The 16,104-nt window shown below is 43.6% G+C and overlaps 1 protein-coding gene across 6 annotated transcripts in view; it reads left to right on the forward strand.

Annotated features, from left to right (window-relative positions):
• RPS6KA6 (ribosomal protein S6 kinase A6) overlaps positions 1–10,575 on the forward strand; it is a 37,028-nt gene extending 26,453 nt beyond the window's left edge. For 5 of the 6 annotated variants that reach the window (XM_085570575.1, XM_021543897.4, XM_085570574.1 and 2 more), the window contains exons 15-22: positions 277–402; positions 858–947; positions 1,558–1,716; positions 2,140–2,301; positions 2,690–2,766; positions 3,448–3,565; positions 4,606–4,746; positions 5,619–10,575. In XM_085570575.1, the coding sequence (XP_085426701.1) occupies positions 277–402; positions 858–947; positions 1,558–1,716; positions 2,140–2,301; positions 2,690–2,766; positions 3,448–3,565; positions 4,606–4,746; positions 5,619–5,744 (999 nt within the window). In that variant the 3' untranslated portion in view covers positions 5,745–10,575. The remainder of the gene's footprint in view (positions 1–276; positions 403–857; positions 948–1,557; positions 1,717–2,139; positions 2,302–2,689; positions 2,767–3,447; positions 3,566–4,605; positions 4,747–5,618) is intronic. The other variant, XM_021543898.3, reaches the window with a different exon arrangement.
• The last annotated feature ends 5,529 nt before the right edge of the window (positions 10,576–16,104 follow it).

Raw genomic sequence — 16,104 nt, forward strand, 5'->3', positions numbered from 1 at the left:
TAATGCTTTGCTTTTTGGGAAACTTCCTTGGCATGCCAAAGACTGACCAATATTCAGTATTTACAGTTGTTCTTGAGGAGACTGTTATAAAATGTGTCTCATTAAATACTTCCATGGGATATTTTTAATTCTAAAAAGTGAGTTGTTGTTTTTCTGGAGGCAGAATTTCAAAGAAAAATCGTGAGCAAGCAGAAGAAGCTTCTGCTGTTGGTACCAGTGTAATGGGAAAGGGAATCCTGTTGCTTTAGGTAACCACTTGCCTGTGTTTTTTTAAAGCAGCTTCATGGAAACAGTGCACAGTTCACTGATGTCTATGAACTGAAGGAAGATATTGGTGTGGGCTCCTACTCTGTTTGCAAGAGATGCATCCACATAGCTACAAACATGGAGTTTGCTGTGAAGGTACTGGCATAAATTCCACTCTGACATTCTGAAAAGATTGACTAGTCAATTTGAAAACTTAGATTTGTGAGTTTTCCAGTTGCTGTGTTTTTATGTGTTAATAAGTTACAATCTTGAAAGCTGAAAATACTCTCCAGTGATGGGAGCACCTGAAATAAAATGAGATTGACAAGGGTGGAACTGGGCTGCAGGGAATTAGTGATGCTTCAGACCAGTGCATTTCCTTGTTCAGTGGAGCAGGACAGGCTGCATTAATGATAGAATTTTAACTAGGATAGAGCAAGAAATGAATAAATGGGATGAGGAGCTGGAAGATGAATTACTCATGATTAGTAAGAAGTAATGAACTCTGGAATTTTTTATTCTGTTGTTGAAAGGAGAATGTAAATACAAAAAAATGTCTTTATTTAATAGACTTTGTTTATGCAAGATGTTTTTCCTGTTATATTTTGCAGATAATTGATAAAAGCAAAAGGGATCCCTCAGAAGAAATTGAGATTCTCATGCGTTATGGGCAACATCCAAATATTATTACTTTAAAGGATGTATGTACCTCCTTTTCTGCTGCCTCTTATTAGACAGTGCTGAAAAAATAAATGCAGATGTAGGCAGTTTATTGGGATTCATTACATTTCTTTTACATAGAAAAACCTACTGGGAGAACAGTATGTAACAGTAGAGGGAGTGTCTCAAAACACAACATTGTCCTGGTATTTTTTCTATAGGCTGTTTAACCAGCTTGAAGTGAGAAATGATGTAAAGGTTGGAAAAGCCATATTTCTTCTTGTTTCAAAGGAGCAGCCAATGTGTTGGTAACCTGAGAAAGCAGCGGCCTGCCTGTTGTCCTGTCTGTGCCAGAATGGCCCGGGAAGGGAAGAGCAGTCAGGAGTGTGGCCTGCTCTCCTCTTGCAACTAAAGCTCTTACACTAAAAAATGTAGCTCAGAGTGATGAATTAACAACTTGAATTGAGAGTGATGAATTAACAGCTTGAGTCATGAGCTCCCAGGATGACACAGGAGCTGCCTTGCTCTGGCAGCCCCTGCTGTTTGTGCTGCCCGCTCCTGTGGGAGGAGGGGATTTAGGGGCATGTGCAACTACAGATGTTGCCTTTGTCAGCGTGTTCTGGGTGAGAGCACTGTCACATCTCTCCCCAGGTGTATGATGATGGCAGATTCATCTACCTGGTGACAGAGCTGATGAAGGGGGGGGAGCTGCTGGACCGGATCCTGCGGCAGAAATTCTTCTCGGAGCGGGAGGCCAGCGCCGTGCTCTTCACCATCGCCAAGACCGTGGACTACCTGCACTGCCAGGGGGTGAGTGAGCGAGCCAGCCCTCCCACCCACAGCCCTGTCAGCTCTGCAGTTGCCACTCCTTGCCCTCTGTGCTTTGCTTGGCTTGTTTTCACGCTAAGAGGTTTTGTATTTTATCACAGAGGTGAGTAATAGAAACAATTTATCCTGTTATCCTGGCAAAGCCTTTGGACTCTGCATTTTATGAAAAAGCAGATTTTTGTCCTGTTCTCCTTGTTGCCAAATGGTGATGTTGGTTCCAGTTGCATTATGAGCTAGGAGGTTTTTATTACATTACTTGAACTAGAATTTTTGGGTACTTTAAGGTTATATAATTGTTTTAAACTCTCATAAGTATATTCGTCTAAGGAACAGCTTTTATAAATTGTAAATTACAACCAACATACTCCTCCTAAATGATGGCTTTTCAAATGTCTTTGCTTAAAGGTGGTGCACCGAGACCTTAAACCCAGTAATATTTTATACACTGATGATTCAAACAATGCTGATTCCATCAGGATTTGTGATTTTGGATTTGCAAAACAACTTAGAGGAGAAAATGGACTACTTCTAACTCCCTGCTACACTGCAAACTTTGTGGCACCAGAGGTATTTCAAGCTGCTCTGTGTTTTCTTTGTGCTGTTTTTGGTGCGTCAAATGCTAAAACTTTTCAGCAGTGCTTGGGAAAAACCTCAACAATTCTGCTTCTTTTCTTTAAATATAACCACACATGGTTTTTAAACACTGGTGCATGTGTTTATTATAAAGCTGTTTTAAAAACAGCAGAGTCCACCTTCAAAAATAAGATGTGAGCCTGGTGAAAATCTTAAGAGATTATCTAAGAAGAAGTGTTGTTGGTACTTACTTCAACCTGTATATTAGAAAGTAAATAATCAAATCTCTGACATGATCCAGGGATGGGTCCTTAGGCTGTGGTGTTGTTTTGGGGTGTTTTTTTAAATATATGGCAAGTCTTTAACACTCTTTGTTTCATAGGTTCTCATGAGACAGGGATATGATGCTGCTTGTGACATATGGAGCTTGGGAGTTCTCCTTTACACAATGTTGGCAGGGTGAGAATATTTCTGAGCTGTTTTGTTTACCTTAAATCCCAGAATGTTGCCTGAATCCTTGCTTCCATAGAAATGGTGAGGCACTGGCTGATGGAATGACACAGACACGCAGGTGGGACAGGCAGCTCTGAGTCAAAGCCAAACAAACCACGTTTAGCTCACAAGTTTTCTCTTCCCAGTGCAGAACTGAGAGGTGCCAAAGACTTCCTCCAGCTTTCAGGAGGGAACTGAGTCTGTGAAAATTTGTGGTTGGTTTCCTTTTACCCTCCAGCCTTCTGTCCTCCCACCCCATCCCGTTTACTCACCTTGTGTCTCCTGCCCCCGCTGCATTCCTGTGTAGAGCACTCTGGCTTGTGATCTCTGGAATTTCCTAAATATCCAAACCTGATGAAGCTCTAGGGAGCATCTAGTGGCCAGATGAGAGATGTTTGCTGAATTCTTCTCTAGCAGAAAAATAGCAGGTTTTTAGTCTAATGGCTAAATCCTCTCTATTGGAAATTGTTCTCTTGCTAAATCTGTACTTCCCATTTAATATTAGAAATATTAATATTTAATAACTGTGATTCTGTGATATGTTTCTGTTGGTAGTGGGATATTGGCTCTGATTCATGAGATTTTACAGATTTCTTGCAGTTTTTATCTATATCAAGGTGTTTTTGTTGTTTTTTTCTCTCTCACCAGCTATACTCCATTTGCCAATGGCCCCAATGATACTCCTGAGGAGATCCTAGTACGGATAGGCAGTGGAAAATTCTCTCTAAGTGGAGGCAACTGGGACACTGTTTCAGATGCAGCAAAGGTATAAATGTGTTTTGGTTTTATATTTTTGTAGAATTCCAATGAGATCTACTGAGCTTTATCAAGTAGACTGCTCTGTAAGTGTAGTTTGTTATTATTATCTGCAGATTTTATTGCAGGGAAGGATATCTGCTCCAACATTTTATTTAAAGCCTCCATCTGTAATGAATATAGATTCCCTGGGATGGTGTTGACCCACTCTGTGGGTATCTTAATCATTAGTGTTACCTTTTAAAAAGATCGGCATTCATATTAAATATTAATGTTTAAATATTTTTTCCCAGTCCTTTGGAACTGCTCTATTGTTCATTTCAGTAGGAGTGATTCAGAATGCTTGTTGGCTCTTGCTGTCTTAGCACGAGAAATTCACTTCTGTGTATTTAAGAATGCTTCACATTTTGTACCTAAAACAAAGGGAACATTCTGTCAGCTTGCTCATATTTTGGTTTTATTTCAAACTGTTGCTGTCTCTGTTCTGTGCCCTTCCCACCCACCTCTCCTTTGGACCAATGTTGTAATTAATCAGTAGCTTGTTGCTAATGCTTCTAACAGGCAAAAACAAGTGTCCATTGGTGTTGGCTTTATCCTTTATGTGGCTTCTTGAAGGAAAAATTCCTTGCTGTTGTCTCACTGTCCCTGAATTCATTTGTAGTAAGGAGGCAGCAGAGCCCAGCATGCAGAATGAGCAAGGAGAGAGATTTGCAAATAATAGCTTTCCTCCATAAAATCTGCCTGCTACATTTGGATAGGATTTCTAGTCTTTTAAAGATTATATTCATAATAAACATGAAAGGCACAACAGTGAGTTGCTTTGCAATCAAGGCTGGCTCTGTTGAGCTGCTCCAACAGTACCACACATTGTTCTCAGCCTTCTGCAGTGTCAGGGCACAGAATGATCCCGTTTGTCTGCTGATCTCTGTGTGCTGGCATTGTGTTAATCCCTCCACATCGGGTGCTTCTCTCATTGCTGCCATCCCTGCTGCTGTAAAGGCCACCTAAGATGATTTGGACTGAGCAATCTGTGTGTTTCCCTCCCTGCAGGACTTGTTGTCACACATGCTGCACGTGGATCCCCACCAGCGCTACACGGCCGAGCAGGTGCTGAAGCATTCCTGGATTGCCTGTAGGGACCAGCTGCCTCATTACCAGCTCAACAGGCAAGATGCCCCACATCTAGTAAAGGTAAAACCACCTGGGATGCTGCTTATTCAGATGGTTTAGAGCAATAGACAGAAGTCTTTTTTTTTTCCTGTTTGTTTTCCATAGTACCAACACATTAAAGTTACATAATGAGACAAATTCATAGAAAATGGTTGAATGGTTTGGGTCAGGAGGGACCTTAAAGCTGGACCATCCACCCCATGCCATGGGCAGGGACACCTCCCACTGTGCCAGGCTGCTCCCAGCCCTGTCCAGCCTGGCCTTGGGCACTGCCAGGGATCCAGGGGCAGCCACAGCTGCTCTGGGCACCTGTGCCAGGGCCTGCCCACCCTCACAGGGAGCAATTTCTCCCAGTATCCCATCTAACCCTGCCCTCTGGCAGTGGGAAGCCATTCCCCTTGTCCTGGCCCTACATACCCTTGTATAAAATTCCTCTACAAATTAAATTAGTAAATAATTATTTACCAATTTATTATCCCCCCTCTGTGTAGAGGAAATCTTTGTGTGTGTTTTCTGTAAGGTAGTTCTTGAGCTGTCTGTGAAGTCAGGACCTGAGTGGCCACTGAAGTGGCTGTGTTTGAGAAATTGGGGCTAATCTGGCTTGAAACCTGCAAATTCTGATTTACATTAACAGGTGACTCCTACATGTAAGGGATACAAAAGAAATATGAAAGAAAGGGAAAAAAGTGTTAAGACACCCATGCTTAGACATTGGAAGGATTCAACAACAGATTTTTTTTTTCCTTAACAAACTTCACAGAATTCACATGACCTGGCACAAGTCTTTTTTAGTTTTAATTGCATTAGTTGAATATTTAATGTTGAATTGCTTTATTTTCTGATTAAAACTTGTATCTATGTGAATTATTATTACATATTTCCTGTTTCTCTAGGGAGCCATGGCTGCTACATATTCTGCACTGAATCACAAGACATTTCAGCCAGTGCTGGAGCCTGTGGCAGCCTCCAGTTTAGCTCAGCGACGGAGCATGAAAAAGCTCACATCCACAGACTTATAGATCCACTGGGACACATGAGCAGACACAAGCAAGGGGGAAACCCAACAAGTGGCTCTATTTTGCCTGACCTGTGATCAAAAGGCATCTATGGTTTCCTGCTACACTACTTGAATTCTGTAAAAGTCCTTTTTTTAAAAAGAAAAAAAAAATCCACAGGTTCATACTGTGTTTGTTTTACAGGCCGTATCTGTTAAGTTAATTTAAACATCAGGTACACCATATTGAATTTCTCTACACTGTCCTTTGAGATCTGTTGCAAATATTCTTTCACATTCTGTATAGTTTTGCTGGGTTCAGTTAAAAAAAATGGTTTAGGGGACCGTTGCCAATGACCAAGTTGTACATAAAGTGTCAGTGTGAGTTTTCTTGCTTCACACCTTCAGACCCTGCTGTGAAGGGCAAATTGTTCATTTTGTAATTGGGCACTTCATGAACTCGACTCAATTCCTTTCCCTTGTCCATGCCATTATGCAGAGTTGAGCAATGTGATGTGCCAGAGTTAATTCATCACTGTGGATTTGGTAGGTCTGGGTTTGCATGGTGCCAGTAACTGAGGAGTTTCTGTGGAAATAAAATCCAAAGGGATGTGCAAGATCCTGCACTTAAATTTGATCTCTTGTGACCCAAAAGAAGTGCTGGTTATGGTCCCTAACAGGAAAATGAACATTTCTGTTTTTTACCACAAATTGTGTCCTGCACTGAGCTGCAGCAAGTCAATGTGTGCATAAGCTGTCAAAATTCAGGCTCTCAGAAACATTGGTGCCACTTCAAAACAACATCATGCAGCTCAATCCTTTGTTATTTATATTTCCCATCCATTAATACAGCTACTGTGTTATTTTCCTCAGCAGTCTTTCCACTAAACACACCCAATTTTAGGTTTGTTTGGCATATGAGACAAACTGACACTTTATTATAACCAACTTGGCACTTGGGGTTTATTTTTTATTTATTTGATTTTTTTTTAATAGAAGGTTGCTTCTCTCTGACTCTCTTGCTGCATGTACAAATATTACAGAACAGAAATGCAAAATTCTCTTTGCCTAACTGTAGGGGTAGCTTGGGAAAATAAACAAGCCTTGCTGTGTGCCCAGATAAGGGAATTCTGACCAAGAAATTTCACAGTTATGGACAAACTCCTTTCAGCATCCTGTGGCCAGCACTCACTCTTCCTCTCTGTCTAGTGTTAGGACTTCATCTGTTCCCACATTCTGGGATGGAGAAGAAATTAATTTCAGGGCCAGAATTACCTTGGGGTTTCCCGACTCCAAGCCAATGCTAACTGCTGGTAGTTCATTCAGAGATACACTTAGAAGTGCTTTCAAAAGTTGTAGACACTGAGCAGTTGTAGTGACATAGCAGGGTGATTATAAATATTAAATATATTAGTGACATTAGACTGTGAAGTGACCAGAACTAAAAAACATAGTTCAGACTCATTTATCATCATTGAATTTTCAAGTGCAAGACCCAGGGCTGACAGAAATCAAATGTTTTTAGACAGCAAAAAAAGACTTTCAGGAGAATTCTGGCCCAAGCACCAGGAGGGGTGGTGATAACTCTCATCTCACAAGAGGTGTTGGCTGGTTTTTGCTTATACCTGTGAAGAACTTGGTGGTGTTGGAAGTACTTTTAGATAAGCTACTTTCTTCTGTTGTGGTGGGGGAAGATGGACATTATCTGGCCAAATAGTTAGGTATGAATATATGTAGATTTGAGACTTCATGATATAGCAAACATAGATGTGCTGTTTGTATCATGCAGAACATCCCCCAGATGGAATTTCTTGAGTATTTGATAGATACTGGAAGCTTTAGGGGCCATTTGTGCCTAGTTTTGAGGTGCCTGTTTGAAATGCTTGAAAACTTATCAAAGAACACAACTGCTTCCTGAAAAGCTCTTTGTTTAGTACGAAATCTGCCCCCCTTGCAGCTGCTTCATCCTCTTTCCTTAATGAAGACTTTTTCCAGCAAGAATGCCTGGAAACCTCTTGTCTACGCTCTTGTTGGGGTCATTTTAATATAAATTTAAAGATAACTGCCAGAAGAATTTGAATTCAGTCAAAAAAAAGGCAAAAGTGCTGGAAGTTGAACCCCCTGAGCCCGGGTCAAGGTGTAATGTAGGTTAAAATGTAGTCCTAAAGCTGTGTTGGGGATAAGAGGTTATGCAAGGCCTGGAATACAATGAAAATGTCAAACATGAATTGTCTTCAGCTTTCCTGTAAGGCAGCAGCTGGTCTTTAATGGCTTTACCCATGAATCATTTAACACTGTTTCTGTTAGTATTTTCTTTTAGCTTGCTTAGAAGCACCACAGTATAAGCACCTTAAAAGCATTTTGCACAAGAGCAGTTGGAAGCAGCCGAAGGGACTCAAGTTGTTCTTGATGTGCAGTACAAAGGTGGTGAGAGGAAACGAACACGAGATGGATGTTGTGATTCATTGCTGAGTATTTAAAACATTTCTTGGAAAGTTATCCCTGTTTTATATCACTGCTGGCATTTAGTGCCAGTGGTACTCCAGGGGTAAAAGCAACGTTTCAGTGACTGCAACATTACAAAGTTGTCTTATCATGGGGAAAACATATTGGGTGTGTTATATATGACAGGCCAGTGTACCCTGGTATGCCACTTATAATCCTTATTTAGGGGGAAAATTCCCTCGCTCTATTTCAGCATATCAGTCTTAGAAATATTTGGGATATGCAGGAACACAGAAGAGTTTGTTTGCAGTTTACTTTTACTGTATTTAATGATCATCTTTGTGAGGCTCCTTTGGGAATTCCTTGCCTGTTTCTCATCCCCTTCTTTCCCAGTTTAGGCTTTGATACCTAAAAGTGGCATGGTCTGCTCATGAGCTGTCAGGTACAGGTTTGAGATGGAAGAGCAGGTAATGGGAACGTGCTCTGGCTGCAGTGAAAGGTTGGTGGAAATGATTTCATATCATCTGGGCACAATTCAAGTTTACAAACTGGTGATGTTCTTACTGCCTTACTGAGTTAGGAAAAAAGTCAAATTTTCACAAAGGTTCATAATTACACAGAAGTAGGCATTCAGACTAAAGGAATTTCCACAGAACTAACTCTTAAAGGATAGAATATTTTGGCTGTGATTTCCTGCCAAAAAAGCTCCTGCTCTGGTGTTTGATGGTCATTCAGTAAGTTCCAGCTCTGGTGCACACAGAAATCAGATTCCCACTGGAGCTGGAGTGGGCTCAGGACCTCTTTTGTTGTTCTTTCACCCCAGGATATCTCAATTTGTATCTTCAATTACCCTTTGGATATAAAGTGAGGAGCTCTGATGTATTCCCGTTCCATATCCAAAAACTGCAGTGGCACCACAGTGAGCCCATGGTGGGGTCACAGGGCCCTTCCTGGGGGCTTTCCTGGTTGGGTCCAGCCAAGCCACTGATCATGGCTTGTGTGGTTTTCTTCTTTTTCCCATTTTGCTCAAAATCAGTGAATTCCCCTTGCCCACAGCAGGAGGTGCAGGGGGCTGGCCCTGCTCTTCATTTGAGGCCTCTGTTGTTTGAATGTTCTTGCAGCCAGAGAAGGCATCCAAAACCTCACCCAAGTCAGTCATGTTGAGCTTGAATTCTGTCTTCCATGTTTTAATTCCTTTTCCAAAGCTGATCTTCAGCTGTCCAATAGTTAAAATAACTTCTGGCAAACTTCAGCAGGTGGGAGTTCCTTGCAATGTACTTAGAGACTGGTCTGTAGAGTTGTGTTAAATTAATTACACAAGGTTATAATCATTTTCCTGATTTGTATCAGTGAAATTAGGATAAAACATCGATGCAAACACAGGGTTCTTTTGTATTTCTGTAGCACTTAAGCTTTTCAGTCCTAAGTTTGCAAATATTTGTGGGAGGGGAGGGAGGAGCAGGGTTTTTCTTTCTCAAAGTTTCCAAAAAGCTTCTGAAGCTGTGATCATAATAGAGTCCTTAATCCTATAGGAGCTCTGTGGGGTTAAAACATAAAATTCTCCTTAAAAGTAGTTCCAAAGTTCTTTGAGGTGTGCACTGATATCTGTTGGTAACACCCTTGCACTTCGTTCATGCCACACCAGCCTTCTGCATCAGCATCTGTCCCTGCTCCAGTTATTTTAAAATATTTGCCCCTCCAAATTCTGCTGTTCCTTGTGAACAGAGGAATGGATGCAAATTTGAAAACCCCCACCCTTAATGTATGGCTGAAGCTGATTGAGTATTGTAATAATTTACATAATTAGAAAGTCTCCCACGAAGTCATCAGCAATGGTTTTCTTGAGATTTTTCCTGTGTAATGAAAACAAACTTTCTCTGAAAGCTTTAAAAGATACTTAATTGATTATATCTCTTAATTATTAATTTTTGGGCAACAGCTTATTACCAATAGTGAGTTTGAATAACCCTGAATTCTCTTGTGGGGTTTTTCACACAAGGATGCTGGAGATGGATCTGCTTTGCAGGACCAAGTGTTCAGGTTTGGGTGTTTTCATTAGGCTTTTGAGCAGTGTTTGCTAATTAGTTAATTAATTGCATTGTCTTAATGTCCCAAGCACTTTGGCATCTTGCACTGATGCTCTGGTTAGAGCTGAAACTCTCCTGGCACGTGGCTAAATCTCCATAAAGGGCATTAATTGAGAACAGTGTGCAATGAATTCCATGCTCTCTGAGGTACTTCAAAGATGGAACTCTACACAAGGTCCCCGTTATCAGATCTTGTAACTGGCATTTCCTTCTCTTAAGCATATTGTGGATTTTGTATCATACTGTATTTATTTCATTTAATTTTAAAAGAAATGTTTTCTTTAAAGCTCTGTATATATTGACATTAAAGTTTGCATTGTACTACGTTCTCCTCTTCTTGCAAGGCTGGGTCTGGCAGTGCAGTGGTGTTTCTCTTGGCACTGCTGCCTTCAATTACAGCACACCAAAGACAACCTCAAAATTGTATTTATTTTTGTCAAACTCCCTGAATAATCATAAAGGTACAGTTTTAATGAGCTGGCAGTTCCTTGAGTACTAGAATAAAAGGGTTGCAAATTCCTAACATTTGGTAATTGACAGAAATCCATCACTTCTGCTTTGGAAGTTTGCTTGCTTCTGTTTTTCAAATGGATATAAAAAAAACCAATGAGCAAACATTCCTAAATTAAATGTATATGAATTATTTCATAAACCTTGCCAAAAATCTCACATACATCAAGAGCTATTTATAAATTGATATTCAGTCAAGTGTTTCATGCCATACTTGCAGCAAAACAGACATTCAGTGGTAGGATTGATATTTTACCTCAGGGTGGGATCATCTACCTCTGTGCTTTATAAATATAAAATCTATAAAATTTGTCAAATAAAGTTATTAAATTTGACTCCATATATTAAGAGGAAATAATTTTCCTGCAAAGATCTGATCCTTTGAAAATAGACACTTGCATTACAAGTGGCAGGCATGACATTAAAAACTGGGTTTGAAATCCTCCTGAGGTATTTGATAACTGCTCTGTTGGTATTCACAATGGTTTGTAGATACTTTATTTTTTTGAATGCACAGGAGGGTTTTCCCACCTTTGCCTCAGGTCCATCTCCCAGGTGCTGTTTGCTCACACAAGACACTGCTTTTACCAGCACTGGTGGCAGAAGAAGGGGGGGACTGGAGCCACAGAGGAGGCAGCAGATTGCCATGATTTGTTTGGTTTCATTCAAGTCAGGTGGAAAAAGCAAATCAAATTGGACAAAACCCTTAAAATAACTTTTAAAAGCCCTGAGTCTCAGGTATTGAGATCTGCAGGCTTGGTGAAGGTGCTGCTGGGTGGGAGGAGACAAGGCATGGGTTAAAAGCCAACCTGACTGAATTTGGAGAAACCCAGGGCAGGGATGAGCCAAGTGTTAAAAAAGAGTCTCCAGAGTGTGCCTTAATTGTATCCTGCCTTTTTTTTCCCTGCAAATTTTAGTTCTTGGGAGCTGTTTTCCCCATGCTTAATCTCTGAAGTTTTATGACTGTAAGAGGCACCTTCCCACATCTCTTCTGGGTTTTTATGGGCTGCAAAATGCTTGAAGGTAAAGATGTACCTTTGCTTGCCCCAGCTGTAGCAGGAAGAGGGAGCAAGTGTTGACTGGCAGTTTTGCCAAAATACTGATTTAAATGTATCTATTTTAACTTTTGTTTAACAATTTCTCTCCAGAATCTCTGGGGAGCTTCTCAGAGGTTGGGGCTTCTTGTGGGCCCCTTGAAAGACACAGAAAGACACTGACCTCAACTTTTTGGCAGAAGTGAGGTCCTGTTTGGGCAGGAGCTCCCTTGCAGCTCCCTCCCTTTGGAGTTGTTTGTATTTCAGCCTTGGAGCAAATCTTGAACTCTCCAGAGCTGGTTTGGGACCTTCTCTTTGATTTTCAGCACGCAGAGAGTTCTACCCCAGAGCAATCCTGTAGCAGGCTGTGTTTAAAGAAGTGCAATGCCCTAATGCTGGCTGATGGTGCAAATTCCTTATTTCTGAACAGGTGCATTTTGGGTTCTTGTGGCCCTCAGCATCCAGGTTTGTGTCTTGGTCTCTGCAGGGATGGCTGGAATTACAGAGGGAAGGATCTCTCTTAATTTAAGTGGGTTTATTGCTTGTTAAGGCTTTTGTTGGGGAATCACAGTATAATTCTGATGGGTTTGTGCCTGTCCTATCCATGGCAGTGTCCAAGGCCAGGCTGGATGGGGCTGGGAGCAATGTGGGATAGGGGAAATGTCCCTGCCCACGGCAGGGGGTGGAAGGAGATGGGCCGTAAGGTCCCTTCTCACTGTCCTGAATCACAAATGTTTTCTGATGGTAAGTGCAGTTGTGGAGTGTGCACAGGCCCTGCGTGTCCCTAACCTGGCACCTGGCTGTGCTGAAAGCCTTCCTTGGAGGTCTTGGCAGCTAAACTGAAAGCTGGTCTCGTAGCAAGGCCTTACAAACGGGTACTGTGTCCTTGTCTGGGGCTGAATTCAGTCATTCGGGGCTGGGCAAGCCGCGATGGCCTTGGGGAAACAGCGGGGAATGCATTTCTTTATCGCCTTCTCCGGGGGAACCACCGGGTGCTCGCAGGGTCGCAGCGACCCCAAACCCGCCCGGGGTGCCGGCGCTGCTGAGCCGCTCCTGCTGCTCGCTGTCCCGGGGGATGTGCGGGTCCCGTGCCGGCATTCCCGGTGTTCTCAGTGCCGGTATTCCCGGTGTTCTCAGTGCCGGTATTCCCGGCGTTTGCCGTGCCGGTATTCCCGGTGTTCTCAGTGCGGGTATTCCCGGCGTTTGCCGTGCCGGTATTCCCGGCGTTTGCCGTGCCGGTATTCCCGGTGTTCTCAGTGTCGTTATTCCCGGCGTTTGCCGTGCCGGTATTCCCGGCGTTTGCCGTGCCGGTATTCCCGGCGTTTGCCGTGCCGGCATTCCCGGTGTTTGCCGTGCCGGTATTCCCGGTGTTCTCAGTGCCGGTATTCCCGGTGTTCTCAGTGCCGGTATTCCCGGTGTTCTCAGTGCGGGTATTCCCGGCGTTTGCCGTGCCGGTATTCCCGGTGTTCTCAGTGCCGGTATTCCCGGTGTTTGCCGTGCCGGTATTCCCGGTGTTCTCAGTGCCGGTATTCCCGGTGTTTGCCGTGCCGGTATTCCCGGTGTTCTCAGTGCCGGCATTCCCGGTGTTCTCAGTGCCGGCATTCCCGGTGTTCTCAGTGCCGGCATTCCCGGTGTTTGCCGTGCCGGTATTCCCGGTGTTCTCAGTGCCGGCATTCCCGGTGTTCTCGGTGCCGGTATTCCCGGCGTTTGCCGTGCCGGCATTCCCGGTGTTTGCCGTGCCGGTATTCCCGGCGTTTGCCGTGCCGGCATTCCCGGTGTTCTCAGTGCCGGTATTCCCGGCATTTGCCGTGCCGGTATTCCCGGTGTTCTCAGTGCCGGTATTCCCGGTGTTTGCCGTGCCGGTATTCCCGGTGTTTGCCGTGCCGGTATTCCCGGTGTTCTCGGTGCCGGCATTCCCGGTGTTCTCAGTGCCGGCATTCCCGGTGTTTGCCGTGCCCGCCCGGGCAGGTCCCGCCGAGCCGCGCTGGCCCCGGCGCAGCCGCTGCGCTCCCCGCAGCACCCAGGAGATGGAGGCAGCGCCTCGCAAGCGGCCCCGGAGCCTTCCCGAGCCTTTCCCAGCCTTCCCGAGCCTTCCCGAGCCTTTCCCAGCCTTCCCGAGCCTTTCCCAGCCTTCCCGAGCCTTTCCCAGCCTTCCCGAGCCTTTCCCAGCCTTCCCGAGCCTTCCCGAGCCTTTCCCAGCCTTCCCGAGCCTTCCCGCCGGGTTTGATCCCGCCTGGAACCCGCCAGGGGTCACCGCGGCCGAAGGATGCGCTATCGGAATTAATTTGTCTTTCGTTACGCTTTAAAATGTATTTGTCCTTCTTGAGAATGTCTTGTTCTCCTGGTTCTCTTGTTTTCCTGCCTGTGGGATGCGGCTGTGTGATCCGTTCGTGTCCGTATCCCGAAGGATTCAATGGAACAACTGCGTATCTGCTGCTCCAGAGGCAGATCTTGCTGCTCTTGGCTGAGGGGCAGCGGAGCGGCGCTTGGAGCATCTCCCTGCACCCAGGGGCCACACCCTGGCAAGGGCTTCCCAATTCTGGGAAAAGAGGAGGAAAAATGAAATCACAGATGATCCTGAACTGGGAGGGATCCCTGTGGATCTCTGAGTGCAGCTCCCGTCCCTGCACAGACCCCACTGTTACGGGTAGTAAACATAAATTGTGCTGTTCTTTGTATGAAATATATAATGTTGAATACTTGTTAGATTATTTTCGTTTGTACTAGCCTTCCCTCCTCCCTTTCTCCCCTCCCCCTGGGAGAGACCGGGTGTATATTTAAACTGATTTACAAGGAGATGGGGATGGGCCATGGCTGGGGAGATCCGGGACCCGGGATGGGTCTCATGGAAATCCTCGGGCAGATCCATGGGAATGCAGCGCGCCCGGAAATTTCATCACGGGATTCAACAACCCCGGACACCGAATTGTTCTCCCTCATCTCCAAAAAAGAAAATCTTATTAGCATATGGACTCTAAATAAAAGACTGATTGCTGAAATCTTGGCCCCAGGCAGAATATTCCCTATAAAATCTGCTTGTGCCAGGATAGAAATGTGTAGGCATAGGAGAAAAACCTCTCCTAAAACTGACTCCTGGTTGCACACCCAGGGTCGATCCCCGGGCTCGGCACTGTGGTTTGTTTTTGTTTTTTTTTTTTTTTCCATGGCTGGCTAGATAGAATTTGACCGCTAATAAAACTATTTTTATTTTTAATTTAGCTGAATAAATTCCCATTTTTAACCCTGGCAGGGTTGGGCCGGGAGGGAGGAGCAGGGCAGGGCAGCATCCATGGAAAAGTCTGCCCAGCGCTGGGATGTGGAACTTCCCTCTGCAGCCTCTGAGCAGCTGGAATTGCTGCAGCCAGGCACAAAAACTTCTGATTTGGAATCTGGGAGTTTCTAACCTAGAGCAAAAAAACCTCAAAATGCGGATTTTTGAGATAAATAAAAATGTTTTGGAACCAAGTAGAGATCAGGTGTATGTTTGTAGTTACTTTTTTGATTTAAACGCCTGTATGTTTGTAAACAGAACTCTGCATGTTTAATGTTTTCATGAGGAAATTTATTGCAATTTAAAAGGCTCTGGCACTCCAGGGTTCAGCATCTGGAGTAAATTGTATAATAGAAAAACTCTCATTAAATTCTGATAGTAAGACAACAGTTTAGGAATAAAAATCAGTTAATATCTCTCTTTGCCAGGTTAGAAAAATCACATCATGATCAAGCCGAAGGCGTTCCTGCTCATGGCAGGGGGGTTGGACTAAATGGGTTTTAAAGATCCCTTCCAACCCAAAAGAGGGGATTTCCTTGTGCTGCTCAGGCTCCTCCTGCAGAGGGGGGAGCAGAAAATGAACCTCAAATTAATTAACAGCTCCAGCTGCTAATTCCCCCTGCACAGCCCGGGAAGAGTGAGCTTGCTCATTCCCTGTGCCCCATGGAAAATGATCAAACTCCAAAATAGCTGAAAGAATTAATTTAAACGAGCTGGCAGTGCTTGTCAGGGAGGGAATAAGGGCAGATTTGAGGAAATTAATAACGTAACTCAAAGTTCCCAGCAAACTCCTGGCAAAAGCAATGTAAACTTGGTTTCAAATTAATTATTGCAAATAAACATTTGAAATGCTACAGGCCAAATTAATATTTCAGAATTCTTCACAATTTATTACTGTGCTTAATTTTCTTACTTAAATATAATTTGGGCCTACGGCTGCTAAGAATTTAATTTTTGAGATATTTTAATGAATTATAAAACATGTTTTAAACAGAAATGAATAGCTAATAAATGCCAAAAGTGATTAATTTTCTGAAA

Source organism: Lonchura striata, chromosome 4A (genome assembly GCF_050655825.1).
Source record: "Lonchura striata isolate lonStrDom1 chromosome 4A, ASM5065582v1, whole genome shotgun sequence".
In the NCBI taxonomy this organism is placed as follows: domain Eukaryota; kingdom Metazoa; phylum Chordata; class Aves; order Passeriformes; family Estrildidae; genus Lonchura; species Lonchura striata.